The sequence below is a fragment of the Nothobranchius furzeri genome, chromosome 1, assembly GCF_043380555.1.
Source record: "Nothobranchius furzeri strain GRZ-AD chromosome 1, NfurGRZ-RIMD1, whole genome shotgun sequence".
Taxonomy (NCBI): Eukaryota; Metazoa; Chordata; class Actinopteri; order Cyprinodontiformes; family Nothobranchiidae; genus Nothobranchius; species Nothobranchius furzeri.
Genome location: NC_091741.1, coordinates 84,367,181 through 84,384,378, shown reverse-complemented (window position 1 = coordinate 84,384,378; position 17,198 = coordinate 84,367,181). Strand labels below are relative to the sequence as shown.

At 40.6% G+C, this 17,198-nt stretch overlaps 2 protein-coding genes across 5 annotated transcripts; both read right to left on the bottom strand.

The window, feature by feature from the left end:
- Nucleotides 1-7: 7 nt before the first annotated feature.
- On the bottom strand, nucleotides 8-11,656 carry chic1 (cysteine-rich hydrophobic domain 1). Of its 4 annotated transcripts, none has more exons than XM_070555129.1 (6): nucleotides 11,476-11,656; nucleotides 9,615-9,669; nucleotides 8,612-8,767; nucleotides 8,217-8,273; nucleotides 7,679-7,738; nucleotides 8-237 (listed from the first exon to the last, which is right to left on the bottom strand). In XM_070555129.1, the coding sequence occupies exons 1-6, from the start codon at nucleotides 11,619-11,621 to the stop codon at nucleotides 163-165; spliced, it is 549 nt and encodes a 182-aa protein (XP_070411230.1). In that variant the 5' UTR covers nucleotides 11,622-11,656; the 3' UTR covers nucleotides 8-162. The 4 variants fall into 4 exon arrangements, with proteins under 4 accessions (XP_070411230.1, XP_070411220.1, XP_015804261.1 ...); XM_070555119.1 differs by lacking the exon at nucleotides 8-237 and adding an exon at nucleotides 1,906-3,285 and having other exon boundaries at nucleotides 7,652-7,738; XM_015948775.3 differs by lacking the exon at nucleotides 8-237 and adding an exon at nucleotides 1,906-3,285.
- A 1,832-nt stretch (nucleotides 11,657-13,488) lies between these two features.
- On the bottom strand, nucleotides 13,489-16,692 carry cdx4 (caudal type homeobox 4). Its single transcript, XM_015954097.3, has 3 exons — nucleotides 15,985-16,692; nucleotides 14,841-14,986; nucleotides 13,489-14,190 (listed from the first exon to the last, which is right to left on the bottom strand). The coding sequence occupies exons 1-3, from the start codon at nucleotides 16,415-16,417 to the stop codon at nucleotides 13,957-13,959; spliced, it is 813 nt and encodes a 270-aa protein (XP_015809583.3). The 5' UTR covers nucleotides 16,418-16,692; the 3' UTR covers nucleotides 13,489-13,956.
- Nucleotides 16,693-17,198: the final 506 nt, after the last annotated feature.

The window sequence follows — 17,198 nt, the reverse complement described above, 5'->3', positions numbered from 1 at the left end:
GACAGCAATGCAAACACTCAAACATGAAAAGAAATTCATTCACTGCTTTAAAATCTCAAAGGAAACCAGCATGAGAGTGATGAATAAATTATTTTAAAAATGAGTTTCCATTGTGCAATTTGACCAGAGATATTAAAAACCTCAGCAGGCTACAACAAATTATTAAAAAATATAATCCATCAGCTGGAGCTTCACTGAAACTTGAACAGAGATCCAAGCAGCCAAAGTCCCACAAACCTGCAAAAGTAAGAAAAATGCTGAAAAAGCTCAAATTAACTCAGGTAAAAGTAGGGATGCTCGATATTTTCTGACTCTTAATATCAGATACTGATATATTCGGGGTCCCCCTCTCATAAAACGAAAAACAAATATATCATGCACATCTAAATTTTTAAACATTTTATGTGTAAAATCACAAGTGAAGGAAAAGTGGCATATTGGTTTTGTCTCCAGCAAGTGTGATGATGAGATGTATCACTAGTTAATGTATTTTTTTCTTTTTCTGCATATTGCATCTACGGCAATCAAACATTTATAAAGATCTTCAGATAAAAGCGAGCCTCAGTGAAGGTTCTTGTTTTAGTCATTGTTTGCTGTCAAGCTACACATAGCTACGTGCTGTGAGGAGATCATAAGTTCACTACACAGGGCAAATTTCTACTTCACAAGTTGTACCAAATAAACTAAAATGTCTCAAAACTTTACCTCAGATCTGTTAGTTTTAAAATTTGAGAGAGAAGTAGCGTAAGAGTGTGGTGTATGTGTATGGTATGTAAAACTTGTGACATTAAAAGACTGAAAACAATATTAATGGTAAACCAATAATATCAAACATCCCTAGTTAAAATAATTTATTTGGACTTTAGGACATCTTCAGAATAATGATTTTACACAAAAAGAATCAATAGCTAAAAGGAAATGTAGTTTTTGGTCAACTGTGACCTATGTGTAAACATTAGAGGCTGACTGATTATTGGCCGGCCGATACATTCAATTTTTCCTATATCAGCCAATGGCCGAAATTACTGTTAAAAGCCGATTTTTAAAAAAAAGATTGGGCATCTGTGTGGCCAACTGCCACCACTACTAGACTGAAGAAAGGACCCCAACACCCCGTTTTTGTTTTTACAGTTTTGAGTTTGTTTTATATTTAAAGTTCAATAAATATTAAGAGATGTATTGACTTTTTAAATGTATATTGCACATTTTAAAAATAATGAAACACAAACTCTGGTGACAAATGTAAACCTCTGCTGCTGTAAAACCTCACTAAAAGCTTACAAGTAGATGGGAAAACAGAAGCAGCCAGCCTGAAGTGAAGCTTGCTGCTCAACTCACGGAGGTGGGCGGGGTTACAGTAGAAGCATGACGACATATTTTCACTCTGACTGTACATTTATGTCGATGCTCTGACCACTGATCTGCCCTTTAGAGTAGGAACAGCATTCCTGAGTTTTATAAATGTTGGGTAATTGCAGCTGCTCCGGCTTCCTCCCACAATCCAAAAAACATGACTGCTAGGTTAACTGGTCTGTCTAAATTGTGTGTGTGTGTGTGTGCGCGCGCGCGCGCTCGTGTGTGTGTGTGTGTGTGTGCATAATAGTTTGTCCTGTGTGTCTCTGTGTTGCCCTGCGATGGACTGGCTCTCTGTCCAGGGTGTACCCCGCCTGATTGCCCATTGACCGCTGGAGATGGGCACCAGCCCCCCCCCCCCCCCCCCCGACCCTACATGGACAAGCGGGTTCAGACATTGGATGGATGGATGGTAATTGCAGCTAGTCTTGTTAAAGTTAACGACTCAGCACCTTGTTAAAGGTAACAAACAGCCCTCTGCAGTGGTTTCAGGGCAGCCGACTGCGCTCGGAACATCAGCTCATGTTGCGTTTAAATCAAAACAAAGCAGTGTAAAAGATAAATCAAAATGAACCCTTTATTTTCTCTCTCTCCAAAGGAAATAGGTCCTTATAATAAACATTTACATGAACTGTAACAATAATGGGAGGAGGATTTAAAGTCTGCTTCGCAGAGAACAATTCAGCCTGTGGTTCTTTACTACTCCAGAGGCACTCTATTACAGTGAAATGCAGGAATTCCCTTGACTATAGACTCCAGAAAAATGACACAACCACTTGAGAGGATGACTGGAACAGGGGAGTTGTCTCGGCAACACATCAAGTATAGTAAAAGGAGGTGCTTCTTAGCCTCAAAAGAGCCCTGACACGGCACAAAGGGAGTAGAAAACTACAAAAACAATGCAAAGTTGGATAATAAAGAAAAATAACAGTGTAGAGTTCAAATTAGAATACAAATTCAAACATCAACGTTTAACAAAGGACTTGTTGGCAAAAACCACAACTTAAACTGCTGCTGGGATGCACTGCAGCATGAAAACTGACTCCTCCGGGCTCAAGTGCAATAATCAGTCCTAACTCTGGCATCAGATACACTGTCACTATATGGCTTACAAGGTAAACAGGTCCTTAGAAACTAGGAAGGTACATATAGACATCTTTCGTTAATCAAAACTATGGTACAGCAGTATATTGGCAAAAAAACAACTAAATAGCTATATGTAACTTTATATGTAAACAAAAATACACCAATGTACAGCTTATCCTAACATGGTATTTACAGGTCAAGTTCTGGTATGAGTGAGTTGTACAAAGGGTAATGTAAAAGACCGAAGCCAGGGTGGTGGTGGCAGCTTCAACCATCCAATCTACTTGTAAAGAGCTGGATTCAAAGTGCAGAAACCCAACAAGCAACCTCTACATCAACAGATCTGTTAGATCGCTCACACCCCTCCTCCCCCGGTACACGTAGAGATATATTCATATATTTATTTTTGTTCTAAATACATAAGGCAAGGGTACTTATGGAGGGTGGAGGCATCACATTCCTCTGAAGGAATTACTGACAGAACAGGTGTGAGTGAGTTTGGAGGGGTAAATGCACTTTTTTAGAGTTTTGTTTGTTTTCAACACATTTAATAAAAACACATTAGAGTGCAACAACGAGGAGGTGGAGAGCATGTCTGGTTCTGTTGGGGATCAAATGTGCAAATTCTGCTCTAAAGCAAAGTGACAGTGTTGCTAACTCTTAATGTACAAGGTACTGGGAGATGTACGGGCTCATCCGGAGGGACGCCCCTGCAGACCCTTATCCCATCAGACTGTATATACAAGGCACTACGGAGGAGATTCGAGGGCCCCGCATCCGGTCCTACAACAGTCCTCAGTCCGGTCGGAATATCGGATATTTGGGTAAGAATTCTATAAGAATCACCTGTACAGAGAGAGAAAAAGGAATATGTTTCAATACAAAGTGTTTAAACAGTAATAGGGCTGGGCGATATGGAAAATAATCATATCACAATATTAATTTTCGCATTGGTCAAAATCCATAAATATATCAAAATAAAAAGGAAATTGCTATATTTGTCGATCTTTAACATTCTCTGGTATTTCAAAATGAGATCTGAAGATATCAGAAGGTTATTTCTTATGTTAAAGATTTATTTTCAAAAGCTGAACATATCATGAAACGTTATATAATTGTTTGGATTAATAAATTAGTTTTATTTTAACCTATAGAGCTCCGGACCCCACGTGACTCTCAGTAGACGCCATTTTGGCAGGAAAAAAAAGGTAAACAAACACGGATGTAACCATGAACATGAACGGGATCCGCTTGGATTTTACTTCGTCGGAGTTTACTTCACACTTTAAAACCGAAGAAATTGTTTTATATAGTCAAAAATTAAATAGACTAAACATCTCCGACCCTTACCGTGCCCCTGGGATACTTTTTTAAAATGTCAGAAGCTGTCGGAGCGGACTTCTTACCGGACCTGGCCGGGGTAACCCCTTGGGATTCCCCCGGCCGGAGGAGCTGGGGAGAGGTCTGGGACTCTCGACGTTACTGCCTGCTCCGACGCCAGAAGCTGTCGGAGCGGACTTGTTACTGGACCTGGCCGGGGAACCCCTTGGGATTTACCCGGAGGAGCTGGCTCCGGCGGCTGGGGAGAGGGAAGTCAGGGCCTCTCAACGCTACATGCCCCCGCTACCCAACTCCGGATAAGCGGATGAAAATGGATGGATGGATGGACAAATAACAGATTTACACGTAAGTAGTTTATATAGAGTGCTGTGCTGTTTGAATGTGTAAACTGAACGCCAAGAGAAATCACTAGTTTGATTTTTTCCCGTGAATAAAATAAATGTCAGGCAGGAGCGTTTCAGGATCTGTCTGAGATCTGTCTCGGTGAGACAGATAATAGCAATCCAAAGTGCTTTTTGTGTGATCTGACAATTGATCAACCATTGCTTAAAAATTAAATACAGCTTAGCCGGTTAATTGCTGTGATCATAAGACATGTAAACGGCAGCACGCAGAAATCACGAGGCAACGTTTTACGTGACGTTTACTTGCTGCTGTGAGCAATAAGACAGAAAAAGCCACGTCAAAATAAGTTTAGGAAGCCCACTAAGAATCGTAATAAATGCATTTAAAATAAATACCATACACAGTTGAGGAAACGTTGGTTTAAGTACCTGATATGAAGTGGTCGCTGCATAAGCGAAAACCTTTACTCTCGGGATCCCACAGTTTCATTTTAGCCCGGTCACTAGCGCGTTTTATTACAATGATCCAACGTTTACGGCGTTCCGGATCTTGGGGAATCCTGTATAAGGCTCTTCCCTTATCTTGTCCGCATCTGTTCTGCATCCTGGGGCACAACAGGAATCTACCATATTTCCCGTTTGATTGAATTTTCTGACAATAACAAATAGCCTAGCTGCCGGCTTCTGCCTGCCTAATGGCGCCGTTTTGATTTGAACTGTTGCATGCCGGGAGAAGTGACGTCAACTCCCGGAGCTCTATATAGGAGAAAACTCAGTAAAACAGGCATCGAAATATTCTCAAATGTCTCTTCTTGTTTTAAATATAGCTTAGTTAAGAACAAATTATAAAAACAAAAATAGGGCCAAAAAAACCATAGAAAAACAATAAAATAGACGTTGCCTGTGCTTTTTGGGTCGTGTAGAATAGTGAAATAAATGTTACATGCATGGTGCTTACAGTAAATCTCTTCAATCTTGCTCTCATCTGGGTTTAAAACACCCTGCTCCAGCGGGTGGTTTCCCCCAACCAGCCTTTTTAGAAGACACACCATGTCGGCAAATCAGAATAATACTGCCACCATGGTGTGTCTTATGAACGCACCATGCCGGCATGCAGAAAATTTGCAGCATTTGTGCCGCCATGCTTGGTAGTAATATTGCCACAACAGCGTACTTGTGAATGCATATTGCGTCTTGGTGCAACAGAGGGTGGTGTTGTGTCATGTGGGGAGTCAATGCTGAGCTCCAGCAGGAAACTATTATAAAATGACCAAAAAGTAAAAGTTTAGCTTTTTTGAGCTGAATCATCTGAGATGATAAACTGGAGCAATGCAGAGCCCCATGAGCTTCTCTCAGAGCTAGAGCTCAGCTCACCTGGCCCTTCAGGGCTACTGTGAGTGACAGCCGCCTTTAGGAGCAGCTTGTGAAAATCAGTAATATGTGCGGCTCTGATCGCAACAGAAAGCAAGATATGATCAAGTTAAATAGAAGTCCGCAGCAGCACAGAGACCACCCCCATACCCCCTTTTATAACACAATTGCGTAATCTTTGTAAAAAGGACATGATTGCGCTACATTACCACCACGATCTGACCACTTATAAACAACCAAAGGCTCCCTGATGCCGGCTCGGCATTGCAGCAAATTGGTGGCATTGTTTTCTAAAATAAGATTTTGTCACTACCTGCGCACAACATTTAGTGCTGCAGCACTGCTACTAACCAGACTACATCCACACAACTGTCCCTTGTTTTGAAAGTCATCATTCGCAATGTCCTCCATCTCTTTTTCCGTTCGGAGCGCTCGTACTTTCAATTCTCACCAGCCAATTAACCCGTTACTGGAGTGGGCTAAAGCTACACTAACATTAGCCATTAGCAGCGTGTCCGTCTGGCTGCTCCTGAGCCATGTGGCTCTTTTCTTTATATTAAAGTTCTATCGACCTGTTCACATGTCTATTTAAGAAAAGTTATTTCAAAATATATATTGCTATTGTTTTATCGCCCAACCCAAAACAGTAATATGTTTAACTAGAAAAATCCTGAAGAAAGTTTAAAAAGGGACCTGCCACCTGGTTCAAGCATAATGTAAAAATGCCTCTTTAAAGGGCCTGCCATCTAATTAATCAATTAATTATGCACATGTTCAGTTGATAATTATGCTAATTGTTGTAATTGTATGAAAACTCTGAGTGGCACACACTCATAATAAAAAAAGGGTATTTGGGTGACTGTAGGGTAATCACCCCAAAATCATGGTATCTGTGTGACACTGGGTTGAAAAACCCAAAATGATGTAATTTGAGTGACACTGGGGTGAGAAACCCAAGATCATGACATTTGGGTGATTTTAGGGTGCCATACCACTCTCCCCACGGACGAGCCGGTCATTTTGATGTAACATTTGGGGAGTTGCACACTCCTAATCAAGAGATCATTTTCTCCGGTGATGAAGAGTAAGTGGCTGCACACGTACGTGGGAGTTTGAACTGGCTAGGCAGACTGAGACATGCACTCAACCAAAAAGAGAATTTTTTAAATGTTTTTGATAATAATTTTGCCATGCAGAATCGGAGCGCTTATGAAAGTAAAAGAACACCTCCAACGGCCGAGCCGCTCGTTTTGATGTATGATTTGTGGGGGTGCACGCTGCCGTTCGAGTTGCAATAACGTCCGCGGAAGAATAATAATAAAGAGATCAAATCCTCCAGTGGACTGTAAGGGCGCTGCTATCAGCAGCAGGTCCCTTAATAAATGTTAATTATGTTATTATTTCTGACATTTTAATGTGAGGGTTATAAAATACCTCATGGACCGGAGTGAAGTTTACAAGATTAGAGTCATTTTCATACGACAGTTAAAAACTTTGGTTATGTCCATGTTAGAACTAGCCGTTAGCTACAACTGTTGATCCTGTAGAAAGAAAACATTATTTCTCCTAACAGAGGCTGTTCAAGAAGCCACCTGCAACAGGTTAGACTCAAACACACACACACACACACACACACACATGTGTGCGCATCAACACATAATTCAAAACATTAAGTGTTTCCTACCTACTAGAACATTTTATTTTTTAGTAAATAATATATTATTTCTGATAAACCCATAACTGTATTGTTTACATAGATTATACCTTTTTATTCACAGCTGGTTTGTGTGTTTTTTGGTATTCTAATAGTTTTCTTTCAAAGTGGATAGTAAATTTGATCTCATCAATGAGAAGTTTGTAAACTTTACCATAAAACTTTATTAACCAATTAAATCTGCGTCTATCATGGCAACCTGATACTTTAGTAACATTTTGAGCAGCTGATGCCCCAATGTAGCTTCAGTAATGTGCAATTTTTATCTTGTTTTTGTGTCATTTCTCATTTACAATAAAATGCTTTGATATTGTTGTCTTTTACTGCTAAACAAATAAAAATAAATAATTCTTTCAAACTGTTGCCTCATAAAATACTATACTGAACATTTTTCACAAGTGTATCAGCTAATATAAACTAATGGAAACGTATTCACACTTACAATGCTGTTTTGTGGCAGGATACTCACATATTCCATCATATTGTTGCTCTCACATTTTCTTTTAGTGAGTTTCCAGTGCAGCCCCAGCTAAAGACAGAAGACACAAACACAATGAATCAACATCCCAGTTGCTCTTAAACAGAAACAAAGAGCCCCCCCCCCCCCCCCCCCCCACACACACACACACACACACACAAAGAAAAGAAAATCTGTCTGAAATCTCCCCTTCAGCATGGGGGAATGTGGCAGCAGGGCTGTCTGGTCTCACAGAGGTCAAACTGTGGCCAGACACCCTGGAGAGCTTCCTTTGTACCTTTGCAAAGCTACTAGTTGTAATTTGTTGCTGCGAGACAAAACAAAATTACCACGGCCTTTTACTGCCGACCTCACGGTCCGCTCAGACTTCTGGATCTGGCCCTGAAAAAGCTCTGAGGATCTAATATGGCAGCTTGGAGTTCACAGAACAGATTAATGATGATTATCCATCACGGCCATGTTCCACTCACACCACACACGCTGACACAAACTAATTAAACACTTTCACAAGACCCGACATCCTTCTTACCTTGTGGTACAACCGATTATTTTCCCACTCCAACAACTTCTGAATGGACCGTCTTGTCTTTTAAAGGGGAAAAAATGTGACTTTATTAGAAGAAACAACTTACTCATAACTCAGCTCTAACAGGTAAAAGTAAACAGCTGCACTTTTAGGATTTATGGACTGAACTCCCAATTTACCAGCCAGTAATTTCCACTTTGTTGAAGTAACACAGCCTTTTAAATGACACACCCTTGAGCTGGTAAGGAGTGCAACGCGTCATTTCAGAGCCACAAACCCAACGCAGGTCGTTATTACCCTCTGCACTTGCACAAATGCGTCTGAATTGCTGTAACAGCCCTGAATGATCAGCGCTGATGTGAGGGAGAGTTAAACTGTCAGCAAGGACTCAGGCTTACTCTCTTATTGAGGCAGATTACAGGCCACAGGCTGCAGCCCACTGTACAGCAACAGCATAGGCAGCCACACAGAAGCCACTTCACGTTCACCGGCAGGTTCTTCTTCAAACAGGCATTCACCCTGCTGATGCTGGTTTTGAATTCCTCTGGTGCTACCTGAAAGAGAACGAAACCAAACATCTGAGGAGTGGGACGATGCAAGACATGTTTGACAGAGCAGAGGGATCAAAGAGGTGTAGGAAACCAACAACGTGCAGAGTGAGATCTTCAAATTCTATGTCCCTAGCTCGCTGTCCGAGCTTTAGACTGTTCAAGGCGAGGAGGGAGTCAAAGGGAGAGATAAGCTCAGTGCCTGTGGCCGTGCTGGCCAAACAACTTGAATGGATGCTCATTCCTTGCCGAGTCTGTACGCCATAAAACGAGGGTCGTAATCTTTTATGACAGGATGCAAAGGTCTCTTTGCAAACAGCAAAAGACCTCAGAATAAAGCCCAGCAGGGTCTGATCTGCACCCTTCAATCATCATAACTGTGACCTCATCCATCACATGTCACCCTGGGTCACAATGCTGAAGGTACTTTTTATTGCTCCAGACTTCCCTCGGCCTACTCTTACCCCCACAGCCTTTTTGTGTTTCTGCGTCCGACCCAGGAAGCTTCCCTTTCTTGTCTGCGGCACAGTCCTCATTTCATTATTTTATCACCTGGTGCCGGACCCTCCAAAACACTGGGGTCCCCACCAACCGAGCCCCAAACGCAGCTTACTCATTTACAGAGCTGGATTCAGGCTCTTTTCTATACAGCAGTACTCCTAATGCATCTCCGTTAGATCAAAACACACTCAGGGAAGTCTGAATGGGGAGTTTGGGGAAGTTGGGGCTGTTAAAGACCCGATGGAACAAAAGAATCACTGCAGCTTTAATTGCTCGATTCTTCCGGCCTGGATTTGAACAGAAAATAACTGTAGGAGTGCAAGAAAATACAAAAACAAAACAGCATCTGTACCTTTCCTGTGAGAACCGAGGGAAACTCTGTGTCAAATCTGTTGCTGAGTCCAAACCTGAAGGGAAAAAACAGCATTAAACATGGTTTAAAAAATATTTATAAAACCACGTTTGAAATCTGGTGCAACAAAAACAAAATAGTCTCTAAGCAGCACTTTAGCATGGATCTTGAAAAGGCCAGATCGTCGTCGTAAACGAGAATGAGTTCTCAGTCGACTCATCTTGTTAAGCAAAAAAATAATTAAAAAAACGCTCTTTTATACAACTTTTATGTACTTAAATATTATTGCTCTGTCTAAAAAAAATAGGTCTTTCAAAAGGACTGAATTAAAATGTATTTAATTTTGAGGAAACTTTTGTTTCTATATTTATTGCATTCACGTTTTTGGACTTCATTAAATCGTTTTTATCTAGTACGTGTTACTCCCAAATAAAAACAGATGACTTTGTCCATCCTCAGAATGAATATTAGTAGATCTTGAAATATAGACTGCTAGGAAATCAGAGTTAGAAGAAAAAAAAAAGAGGAACTTAAATAGATTAGATTGGCATTGCTGTTATTATACCAAACACTAGTAAACTATCTAACACAGTAATTAAATACATTTGTGTTAAATACATTTTTTGTTAAATTAATGGTAATGGTTGCTTTTCAACGGGCTGCACAGTGGGCGAGGTGGTTAGAGCTGTTGCCTTGCAGCAAGAAGGGTTCGCTGCCCAGCCTGGGATCTTTCAGCATGGAGTTTGCATGTTCTCCCTATGCATGCGTGGGTTCTCTCCAGCTGCTCTGGCTTCCTTCCACAGTCTAAAAACATGACTGTTAGGTTAATTGGTCTGTCTAAATTGTCCTTAGGTGTGAGTGTGTGTGTGTGATAGTTTGTCCTGAGTGTCTCAGTGTTGCCCTGCGATGGACTGGCTCTCTGTCCAGAGTGTACCCCGCCTGATTGCCCGTTGGAGATAGGCACCAGCCCCCCCCAGCGACTCTACGTGGACAAAGCTGGTTCAGACAATGAATGAATGAATGAATGAATGAATGAATGAATGAATGAATGGATGGATGGTTGCTTTTCAACAACTTTTTCTATGTCTTTAAAGTAATTTATTAATTACAATAACAATTACAAATGTAAATACTAAACATTTAGCAATCTGCATTGTTTTTATATGAAGTATTTTAGAGATCAGTTATTTTTTATATAAGCAGCAACACGATAATATAGTGTAGGTATTTTCTTGTTTTCCGTTAATGCAACTTTGTGCAATTTTAGGATCCAAGCTAACATCGGTGTGGTTGAGTTTTCACGTCTCTGTTCTCCATCACCTCCTGTCAAGTTAAAGAAAGTTGCCAACAGGGACAAATTTCCTTCACACGATGAAGATGATGATTGGGGAGGTTGATTTCCAATCAATGATTTCCAGTCTGCATTTAATGTCTGCCCCCGAGAGGCTGACCTTCACGCGTAAACAATGATTAAACTTACTAAAATGAGCAATCATCCAGTATAACGCAGAGCTCAAGGCAGGGACACTGATAAGATGACTGGTAAAAACATTACTGATGTGGAAGGACGTGATAAGACTTCTGGCTAACGGTTAATCACATGTAAACACAACTAACGTTAGTATCGACTGCTGGGCTAAACGTTTACGGTTGCCATGGGGACAACGCATCTTTACTTTGAGTTGTCTTTTGTTGTTCTGAACAGGAAAAATCCAAACAGTCCGAACTGAACAGTTCTTAAGCAGTTTTTTTTTCGTTGTCATTTTCACGTTAGCACGCAGGCTAGCATCAGGCTAAGCAGGCTAATAATAACAAAGCGAACCCCAGGTCAAACAGGAAGTAGAAACACGGCTCTGCTTACACAGTGATGTGTCCGGCACCTCGCATGACCACAGGCTCCGGGCAGTATCTGGGCAAGTTCCCCTCACTCACTATGTGTTCATCCTCTTCGTCTTCTAACTCATAAATGGTATCAAAGTCCGACATGTTGGGGAGTAAGATGCTCATGACGTATCCTGCGCGGCTGCGCAATGACGCACAACAACGCGGCCTAGGGTTATGGCAAGACGTTGTTACATATAATTAGTAAGTTTTGTCCATCTAATGAGTATGTAGCTATAGTTTTATTCATAAAAAAATTTCTAGATTTATTTTAAGATTCGCATCAATGAACTTACAAATGTGTCGCAGCTATCCATGATTCTTCCTGTTAACAAATATTATTTTCCACATGCTCATGGATTAATTTAAACACTCATGATTATCTTGATGAGCTATTTCAGTGGACCAACTACACATGTGAAAACCCAGTTGTGTGTTATTTTGGGGTATTCATATGTGACATCAAATCAATGTTTGACATCTGAGAGTATTTTTGTATTAAACTTGTATTCAGTTAATGCAGTAACGCTGCATATTTTTTAAATACAAGTTTCCTTTTTATTCATCGTTTTTAGTGATTGAAGCTTACAATAACAGCTTTTGCTTTTGTGTATTTACCTGCAGCATTGTTATTGTTTGTGCTGCTGTAACAAGTAAATGTCACCCCTGTGAGATCAATGAAGCCTATTCTATTCTATTCTTCTATTCTATGACACAATAAGCTGTCATTTTCAGTCATTGCTGTGAATGGCAGTGATTACCAGTATCATTAATTTTGCATATTTATAACATGTGTTACTGCAAACTGCTGAGAATAGTTGGAAAGAGTATTTTTGTTTTGGAGGTAAAATTTTCTATTCATAGCATTTAGGAAAGGGTTTCATTCTGGATGCCAAAATTAGACCCACGGGTTGGTATCTAAATATAATCCCCCCCCCCCCCCCCCCCCCCCATAAAACATTATTATATCAATTCAAGATAGAAAGAATGTAAATGTCGATATCTGGAGCAAAGGCCCAAGTTTTATTTTAAGACCGTTTCTGTTTATGTAAATAAATTGATTTTAAGATGAACTGTAATGCAAAAGTTAAAAAGGGTGTGACGATTGATACATTAACTGGATCAGAGCTGTTCCAATGCACCTTTATTTTAGCTGTGCTTGAACTAGCAGTTAGTTCATCAATCTTGTTGGATTAAATTCAGTCTCTCCAGATTATAATCAAGATGCTACAAGAAATAATTTAAAAAAATTTTTTACAAAGACTCATGTTTTACAATTTATTTGAGTAAAACCTGTTGTAATAAATGACCAATTTGTCTGCTGTTAAGAAGGAGTCAAAGTTTAGGTTGCGAATGGGCACTTTATGGATAAAAGGCAGTGCATCTATTATAGCGTTGACTCTTAGAGTATAGAAATTAACTTGTTATGATCTCACACACACACACACACACACACACACACACACACACACACACACACACACACACACACACACACACACACACACACACACACACACACACACACACAGTCTGACTTAATCCCCAGAGATCAAACCAGTTCTATTTGACAACAGATAAATTGTTTACCTTCAGTAAAATCCATTTTCTTAATTGAGAACCAGTTTAAAAAGACTATGGTAATATTGTTGCTTTCATCTTTAACTGTTTTTTTAATTAAACAACCAAAACTTGATTATGCCTCTACAAAAATCCCTACATTTAGCCTATGCTCTTACTTTTGTAAATTAAATTAATTTAAAGTTTCCTACATTTATTAAAATAGGACACATTTTCTTAAGGAGAACAGAGTTATGCTGAAAAATGCCAAAAAGATCATTTAAAATGACCTACTTATAGCTAAAATTACAAATAAAAGCCTATTTAGACCACACGTAGCTGATTTTATCTGATTTATCATTTCAGCCTGACTAAAAGGTTGTTTGCAGCCTCAAAAGAAGGTAATTAAATTAGAAAACAAATACATGAAGAGTATTACTACAAAAGCACTTTATTTATGTACGTGTGTAATGTTGCCATTGGACCTGCATCAGTACTAGCTGCTCTTATATGCACAAAAACGAACAAACAGTGTAAATGATTTGTCAAGTAAACGCAATGAATTCCAATGCATATTTTCCATTTCCAAATTCCACAGGAGTGACCTTTTTACAATTTTTTTGCACAAACACATACATTAACTCATAAAAACAGGAAATTTATATCTTATAAACTCAAAAACAATTTAAAACTTTAGAAACACAAATTTTCTTTCCTTTTGCAATCCCCACATCGTTTTGAACTATTCTATAAAACCACTATTTGAAGAGCCTCCAGCATTCAGCTGCTATCAATCAAACGTTTCTCCACAGCCTGTGTGAGTTTGGATCCATTAGCTGCCTGTCAAGTGTTCTGTGAGTGTGTCGGAGTGCTCAGTTAGGAGAGGAGGTCCACAGGTGAACTACTGAATCACAGTCACTTGCTGTATATTCCTGATTGATGGCAAGGTGTTCATTCCAGGAGGAGGATACAGAGAGCTGTGGATTTCTGTGGGACTGAGAGATCCCGGTACCGGCAGAGGGCTCACAGAACCCGGGTCACTGTGCACAGACCCGCTGCTACCATCAGACTGGCCCATCTTCTTCTTGATCAACTTTCTCTCCTTTGCTCGACGGTTCTGAAACCAGATTTTTACCTGAAAAAGGCACAAAAATGGAAAATGTTTGGTTTTTCCATTTATAGCCCAAATAATAACTAGATGCAACAAACAAAGCTTATGAAAATGTAGAATCACATTGAAAATGTGAATGCATTGAAACAGACCTTAAAAATAAAACAATGCAGATGTAACAAACAACCCGTTATTACTGCATTTCTTTAAAGTTTGTTTATCTAGATTTTGCACGACAAATTGAATAGATCATCATAAAATAGCAAAAACAACATATACACAAATGTGCACCCTCATTTATCTCATTTATTAGGCTACATTAAAGATAAACAAACAAATAAATAAAGAAATGTTTTTTGTTTTATGTTTTTCTCCCCCCACCCCAGTAAATACTTCAGTTCTATTCTAACTTTTAAACAACAACAAATTATCAAGTGAAAAATGCTGACAAGAATTTAAATAAAAATTCTGGCAACCCAAAACATGGAAACACACACACACACACACACACTTGATCACATGAATGATTTTGGAGCCACCTTCTATTAACACCCAGACCAAACAGTGAAGACAGTTTGTTAAAGCTCAACTACGCTTTATGTTTAGTCGTTTTCCCGGGAGTCTGTCGGCTTTATTCTGGTGATGGTGGGTTAGTGCAGCGTTACTGTTCCTACCTGCCTCTCGGACAGACCCAGGTTGACAGCCAGCTCAGACTTCCTCCTGATGGTGATGTATCTGTTGAAATGAAACTCCTTCTCCAGCTCCAGCCTCTGGTGGTCTGTGTACACTACCCTGTATTTCTCCTTCGTTCTTGTTTTACCTGTCACGTGGACAAACACAGCATGAGAATAACGATCCTCTTTTATCATTACTTCAAATGCATTTTTTATTATTTTCTTTAATAGTCCGCGTGAAGCCAAGACGGTGGGAATTCCACCCAGCACGAAGCCCACAGGACCGAGCGCCGCGGCTTTGTAATCAGCGTCTAAAATCCACATTTCTTTGTCTCCACCATCAGATACGCAAATGGAGCTTTTTGATTTGGTTGGGATGAAAGCGAACTTACAACATCTACGAGTCGGATCCTCCTCACACCAGAGAAACCCATAACAAAAGCGCTGAGACAAAATAAATAAATCGGCAGAGGAGCAGAATATGCGTAAAGGCCGACCAGAAAGCTAAAAGGGCTCGATTCGTTCAGAAATAATTCAACGTTTTAAGCCCAGATCCTTAGAAAAAACTTTAAGAGACCAGATAATTAAAGACAAACGGTTATGAGCGCCTTTACGCAAACGCCAACTTTATTGTTTTCTTACCCGAGAACTAAGCTAATTAAATACTAGATTAAAATGATTTTGTCATTCAACGTCATCGACGCATTATGGAGTTGTGGAAATGACGCGTTTCCTGGTAAAATAACTCTGGGAAAGGAAGAAAGGTTGGCGCATATCAAAGTAGGGAGGTGTTGAAAGCGAAAAGGCCGCAGCCTGGATTTGACGGATCACGCTCCCAACAACAAACAACGTAACAGGGCAGCCATCCTCACATCTCCCAGAATCATGGCATTAACATCACAACATGGGCATGGCGCCGATTCCTCACACCTTTCTCTTCCTCCAACTTTTCTCCCACCACAGCAGATAACATTTGACTTGGGATAATTTAGTCTTTGTTTTGCGCCACCTTCTAGTTCGCATTTATTTATTTTTACACAAAATCTCAACCTTTGTATTTTTAGGATGAAGTGGCGTGTTTGCGTAAAACCCAAACGCTCAGGCGCGCATCGCGTGTTCTGGAATTCACGAATGGGGATCTCACCTGTGGAGGATGATTGTGCGGTTTTACTCATCCACTGATAGGAACTGCGTCTTTCCCTGTCGGGAGAAAGTTGTGCAACAGTGACGTTGTCCGGCGGCGGCTGTAGGACCGCGGACCCGGGAGGATGCATGTGACCATACTCTGGTGTACAGTAAGGAACCGGTCCAGATGAGTTGTTCATGGGGGGCGGAAGAGTATTAGGGGGTCCCAGGCTGTATGCTCCCCAGTCCTCCCTTGGAGAGCCGTAAGAAGGGCCCCAACTGGGCCCGGACTGTGTGTGCGTATCCATGTTTGGCACATGATGGTATCCAGTAAAGTCTGGGTACTGTGGCGTGGAAACAAAGTTCTGTGGTGGCAGATTGATGCTCGATCTTCTCACTGGTCCTTGATGATACATCCCGCTGTCTTTATCCAGTAGGTATCCAACATACATGTTTTTGTAAAATCGCTATGAAATTGTTTTTCAGCAGCAGAGGGTTAATGCAGCCAGATTTAAGGCGACATTGTGACCCTGCGGATGTTAAATAAACGATCCCTGCGTAGTTTATAGTCCAAACGGGTTCCCAGAGTGAAGCACGGCGCAGTTCCAGTTTGTCTCCAGCCTCACATGATGTGTCTTAGTTGACAAGAAGCTAAAGGTATACTGAGGCCTGCCTAACGTCAGGCAGCTCCTCGACTCTTGTGGATTTGCATCCAAAAGAGAGAGACCAGAGTCGCCAGCCCTGCTGGCCCCTGCAACTGTCCCCGGGCACGTCATCACCTGAGAGCGGGCCTATCCCGAGCACGAATTGTCCTCTCCATGAATAAATTATCTCCGCAACCTATCAGCTGCACTAACCAGTAATTAACCCGGGCTACACCTTTGGACGGGAGGCCTGTGCGTAATCACAAACGGATTAGTTTAATCACAAATAAGGAAATAGTTCTCCTTCCAGAGAGAAATTCTCTATATTGTTTTTTCCTAATATTGAATAAATCAGGTAAATACTCATAGTTTCACTCCTCTAATTAAAACTCAGATGTTAGAAATGCTTCTGTGTGAAACGCGTGGGAAAATTCAGGGCCTCGGACCACGCTTCACACGTATATCCCGACGTATTTGTTAAGATATTCACTTGCAAACGAGGTGCAAAGTATGGGAGACTTTTCCTTACAGCAAGCCGGAGCTTTCGTATTCGTTCACACCTCAAGGTCGCACTTCACAGCTAATTCCG